General features: G+C 47.8%; 1 protein-coding gene across 1 annotated transcript; it reads left to right on the forward strand.

The window, feature by feature from the left end:
* The first annotated feature begins 866 nt into the window (after positions 1 to 866).
* On the forward strand, positions 867 to 4,926 carry vgll3 (vestigial-like family member 3). Its single transcript, XM_083776257.1, has 4 exons — positions 867 to 995; positions 1,997 to 2,384; positions 3,382 to 4,044; positions 4,255 to 4,926. Exons 1-4 carry the CDS (start codon positions 870 to 872, stop codon positions 4,293 to 4,295), a joined length of 1,218 nt encoding a protein of 405 aa, XP_083632383.1. The 5' UTR covers positions 867 to 869; the 3' UTR covers positions 4,296 to 4,926.
* The last annotated feature ends 907 nt before the right edge of the window (positions 4,927 to 5,833 follow it).

Here is a 5,833-nt window from a genome sequence, read left to right on the forward strand (position 1 = left end):
GGTAGGCTGGAGTTCTAAATCAAAACAGGGCCTTATTAAACTAAAAGTCTATTATTATTATTTTATTAGAGTATATAATCTTGGCCGAATCAAAAAAAGGGGTGTCTATAGCTGGGCTCAGGAGATTATATGAGACCTTTCCAAGTGGGCGTGCGCAGCGCCGTGCGCGCGAAATAATCTCCATCCCTCCCCAACGCACTGTGCCATGATGATGATGCTCCCCAAAATAGGAGAAAAGAGAGAGAGAGGGAGAGAGAGAGAGAGAGAGAGAGAGAGGGAGAGAGAGAGAGAGAGAGAGAGAGAGAGAGAGAGAGAGAGAGAGAGAGGGAGGGAGGGAGAGAGAGAGAGAGAGAGAGAGAGAGAGAGAGAGAAGAAAAAAACTTTCACCCAATCAGCGGCCGGTCTGAAAACTTCTCAAAGCAGCTGAAGTTTCCGTCGGGCAGTGAGTCGTATTATCATTTTTGTTTTGTTTGTATATCGCCTCCGTTTGGGGACTCGTCTCGTTTCATTCGGGGCCGCAGGTGGTGGAGCTCACTCACAGTCACAGCGGGGCCGCATTGTCTCTATGCAAACTATCTGCTTTTCAAGCGGCCGAGCGGACGGGACGGCTATTGTGTGCGCTCCGGCATATAATGGAGCTGTGATGTGATGGCAGCGGCGGTGATGCAGCAGGTCCCACAGAGGGTTCTATAGTTGTTGTGACCGTCTGAGGAGACTCGCTTTCGGCTTATTCCTCCGAGTCCTCCCGGACTGACTGAGTCTCTCTCTCTCTTCTTCTTATTGCACCCACCAACCACCACCCACCACCCCGTGTGTCCCGTCCCGTCCTGTCCCGTCCCGTCCTGTCCTGTCCGGAGCGGAGCGTCGCTATGAGCTGCTTGGATGTCATGTACCACCAGAGTTATGGAGGAGCAGCGCACTGTCTCCCTGCCTCCCAGGCGGCCGCGGCGGCAGCTTACAAGGCGGCGTACTATCACCATCAACAACAACAACAGGTGAGTCTCTCTTCTCTGTCTGTCTGTCTGTCTGTCTGTCTGTCTGTCTGTCTGTCTGTCTGTCTGTCTGTCTGTCTGTCTGTCTCTCACACTGACTGACTGACTGACTCACTCCAGTCCTGGGACCTTCGGGAAAACGTTAGGCAAATAGTTGTAAACAAAAATTTATTTGATTTGACAGATTGCTGTTTTTCTGTTCAGGGGAGATCTTCTGTTTGTTGTGCCCTGCAAACACTATAAACTCTTTGATCTCTCGATCCAACCCACTTCATTTATAATTCCGTCAAGATGGAATTCCTTAGTCTTGACGCTTCTTGTTGACTCCAGGTCACGCGTAATGACTCCGTGTCATTACGCTATTAATCCTCTCTACTCTGTCAAATAACGGTGATGTAATGACAGCCCCGGCCAGTCACTCCGGAATGTAGACGAGGCCTTTCTGTGTACGGGCCATTGAGCACTGGAAGGAATGCCATTTATATTTGCTGTGGTTTGCCACGACGTATATAAGCTATTCTCCGATAGCCTACACGAGGGACAAACATATAGCTGTAGCCTAATAAATAAAATGTTTTAGATTCAGATTTAGATGACCAGATTAATATTGACATTAGCTTTAGTAGCCTACAATAGCTCATAGTATTATACTATTTATTCTATATTCTATTCAATTCTAGGCTTTGCAAATACATTTGTTCTATCAGTTAAACAACCCCCCCTCCCCCTCTCCTTTTGCTTCCTATATTATGAATTCCTGTTCTGTTCTTTAGAAGTGTCTGTTTGTACGTCTCTAAATGTTTTGATGAATTGAACAATGTGGACCCTGCTGTTGTAAACAAGTGCAATGCTTAATTGTGTCGTCCACTCACAGTTAACAGTCTCTGTATTGAGTTTGTGCTTGAAATGTACTGTAATTCATGCAAACTGTTAATAAATGTATCAATCAATCAATCAAACTCTCTCTCTCTCTCTCCCTCTCTCTGTCTCTCTCTCCCTCTCAGAGGAAGCTGAGTGTGTACAGTAAGATGCAGGAGTGTGTGGACCAGCAGCAGCAGCATTGCCCAGGGGGCCTCAGGCAGCACCAGCAGAGAGGAGGAGGGGTCCTGCCCGGGCCCCCCGGGGACTCCCCGGGCCTCAGGCGGGCTCCAGAACCACCACTTGGGTCTCAGTCCTCCACCAAGGGCGGCCCCCAGCCGGCCGAGGCCGAGTACCTGAGCTCCAGGTGTGTCCTGTTCACCTATTTCCAAGGCGACATCGGCGACGTGGTGGACGAGCATTTCTCCCGGGCTCTCAGCCAATCGTCAGCCAGCACCTTCGGCGGCGAGAGCAAGCCGTTCCGCGCCGGCCAACCACACGCCTCCTCGGCTGCTGCCACTGGCCAATGGAAAGGTGAGAGGCAGCGACGGACTAGCCTGATAATCCCATGTAATCCCGCAGCCCCAAAAAAAATGCACAATAATGGATAATCTTATACCACTGCAGATGGAGGGGGAACATTAAGTTAGGAACACGTGTCTATCTATCGAGAGGTGCACAGCACCCTGTGGGTGCTACCAGTGACATCATCGCACACATGTTTATCGAGAGGTGCACAGCACCTTGTTGGTGCCAGCCATCCAGATAAATACTATCACCCTGTTGGTGCCAGCCATCCAGATAAATACTATCACCTTGTTGGTGCCAACCAGATAAATACTATCACCTTGTTGGTGCCAACCAGATAAATACTATCACCTTGTTGGTGCCAGCCATCCAGATAAATACTATCACCTTGTTGGTGCCAGGCAACCAGATAAATACTATCACCTTGTTGGTACCAACCAGATAAATACTATCACCTTGTTGGTACCAACCAGATAAATACTATCACCTTGTTGGTGCCAGGCAAACAGATAAATACTATCACCTTGTTGGTACCAGCCAACCAGATAAATACTATCACCTTGTTGGTACCAACCAGATAAATACTATCACCTTGTTGGTACCAACCAGATAAATACTATCACCTTGTTGGTACCAACCAGATAAATACTATCACCTTGTTGGTACCAACCAGATAAATACTATCACCTTGTTGGTACCAGCCAGATAAATACTATAAGTGAGGGGCGCTCTTATCATCGTATACATCATCATGACGTAACGTGTCCATTTGCTCGTCCACATATGGCGTATACATTCTCCGTTCATTTGAATGTTTGCGTAAGACGAAGATCTACACTAATAGCTTAGACTATAGTATAGGAGGGGCTAGCGTGTGTATAAGTGTGCGCAGGCTATACAATGTTTTCATGAGGAACACATTTTTATCATGCTTATGATTTGAAAGACATTATGACTGCATGCATATACTGTAGGTATAACTATATATATCTCTGTGTTTTAGACGGCGTGTCTCTCTCGGAGACCCAGAGTGGATCCGTTTGGAACAGTGCCTACCATCAGTCCCAGAGCAGCCCTCCATGCCTCCCCTCCTCCGTGTCACATCCAGACTTCTCCCCCAGCCCGGTGCCCTTCTGCCCCAGCCCGGTGCCCTTCTGCCCCAGCCCCGTGCCCTTCCACCCCGCCGACGGAGCCCTGTGGGCAGGCCACGCTCTCTCTCCCCCGGGGGCGTCCCTCCCTGACACCTGGACGTACAGCCTCAACGCCCAGGGCGCCGCGGGCGCTTCTTCTTCTTCTTACCCCAACGTCCACCACGACGCGTACCCGCGCGCGCACGTTCGGCACGCCGCCGCCCGGCACGCCCACGCCATGCTGCGTTCCTACCCAGCCCACCACAGCCACGCCCACGCCCACGCCCTGGACCCCCGGTTCGCTCCTCTGCTGCTGCCCGCCGGAGTGAGAGGCCAGCAGCCGCCGGCCCCCAGCCCAGGGAGCCTGCACGGGTCCCCCCACGGCGAGGGGATCAAGACGGAGATGGACCCCGGCAGGGGCAGCCCCGTTGGGGGTACCCCCACCGCCTGGCCCCCTGTGGCCCTCCATGGACCCCCTGTGGCCCTCCATGGACCCCCTGTGGCCCTCCATGGACCCCCGGAGGGCTACGATACGGGTACGTCATATAACATAATACACTGGTGTGTACAGTACACACTCTCTGTCTGTCTGTCTGTCTCACACGCACGCACGCAAACAATACACTACACTACACTACGCTACGCTACGCTACACTACACTACACTACACTACACTACACTACACTACACTACACTGATGACAATAACAATAACATGAATAATAATGTATTTCTGTGTCTTTGCAGCTGTGGATCAGGACAAAGCTAAAGCCACCGCTTGGTTCTGACAGACAGACAGAGAGTGGAGATGGACGACCGACCGCTCCTTCCACAAGAGCATTCCTCCTGGACTATTAGACACGTTTCCTGGGACCTCCTTTTTGTCAAATCTCATGGCTACAACAACACCAGCACTGTAAAAACAAAAACAAAGAAAATGGAGATGCATTCCGATTGTAGCTGATGGGACTATTATGACCACAGCACCACTGACCACGATCTGTATAAGAATCCAGGCGTGGATTTGAAGAGAACTTGGTTTGACGCTTTGACCTCAAAATGTGGGTCCTTTAAGAGATGTAGGAAGAGGCTAAAACAAGTCTGGAATGCCTGTTTACACTCTGATAGTGAAACATTATTTTACTTCTTCGACTAATAAGGGACCTGGTTCTGTTTCAAGAACCCAATTCTGAGGATCCGACATGTTTTGTTGTTTTGTACAGTGAATGTTTTTGTCATTGACTGTTAATTATGTTTTGTACAATCTTTTGTTGCACCAATAAGCTGTTGTTTTGCTATAGCTGTGATCGCTAATTGCCACTCGAATGCCAACTTTGCTATTTTGCCTTTTTTTTTGGGTACAGAGAGACTGTGTCATGTAAATATGGGTACCTGTAAATACTACATTGCTGAGTTCTATTGGCAAAACACTGGTCCTCATTAAAAACAAATCATGCTAAAAAAAAACCTATCTATTCTATTATTTTCTATTCTAGTCGAGTCACACATTGTCCTCGACCAGTGCAGGGTCGGGAAGATTATATATTTCACACATTTAATTGCAGATTTACTATATGTTTCTTGAGTTTGTTTGTTTCCTAATATACAGTATTAACCCATTTTGGTGTTTTAAGCATTATGTTATGCTTTAGCTATTGAAAAATATCAGATCTCCACCGAGTGGCGCGCTATTTTTGAAAAATCATGAAAATGTTATTCTTTCAGAGTGAACGTTTTTAACGGCCAAATACAGATAATTCTGGGCTCCTTGACGTAGAAACATGTCATGATTTAGAATCGTCCTCAGGTCTAAATCCTATAGTGTAAGTAAATAACGGTAATGGGTCGCACACACAAAGACTGCATTTCAATCATTTATTCTTCCATTTTGAACAGGAGACAAACGTCCTCTCGGTAGTAGGCGTTCCCACATAACTTCCTGGTTTGATGATGATGTCATGACGCGCATATACCCTCTATACATTTCAGTCGACTGAATGAACTGCAGGTTTAGTCGACTAAAATCATATGACATTTAGTCGACTAAAACTAGACTAACACTAAAACATTCCAGGTGACTAAAAATGTGACTAAAACTAAATGAAGTTTCATTCCAAAGACCATGAGTAAATGTCCACATCTCAGAGAGAGAGAGAGAGAGATGCAGATTTGATGCAGAAACATGCATTGAAGGTGTGTTTCATATCTCTCTATAGGAGGGCTGTGGACAGTTCAGAAAGAAGCCCATGCACCCAGTGGCGTGCACAGATAGACACTAGGGGGTGCTAGAGCACCCCCTGCCCTTTTGGCAATTTTGCTCTTAAAA

This window comes from Protomyctophum parallelum, assembly GCF_964188405.1.
Source record: "Protomyctophum parallelum genome assembly, chromosome: 11".
Lineage (NCBI taxonomy): Eukaryota > Metazoa > Chordata > Actinopteri > Myctophiformes > Myctophidae > Protomyctophum > Protomyctophum parallelum.

Coding starts and splice junctions, on each gene's coding strand:
- vgll3 (XM_083776257.1), top strand. CDS start 870: ATGAGCTGCTTGGATGTCATGTACCACCAGAGTTATGGAGGAGCAGCG. Junction 996..1,996: donor ACCATCAACAACAACAACAG/GTGAGTCTCTCT, acceptor TCTCCCTCTCAG/AGGAAGCTGAGTGTGTACAG. Junction 2,385..3,381: donor TGCCACTGGCCAATGGAAAG/GTGAGAGGCAGC, acceptor TCTGTGTTTTAG/ACGGCGTGTCTCTCTCGGAG.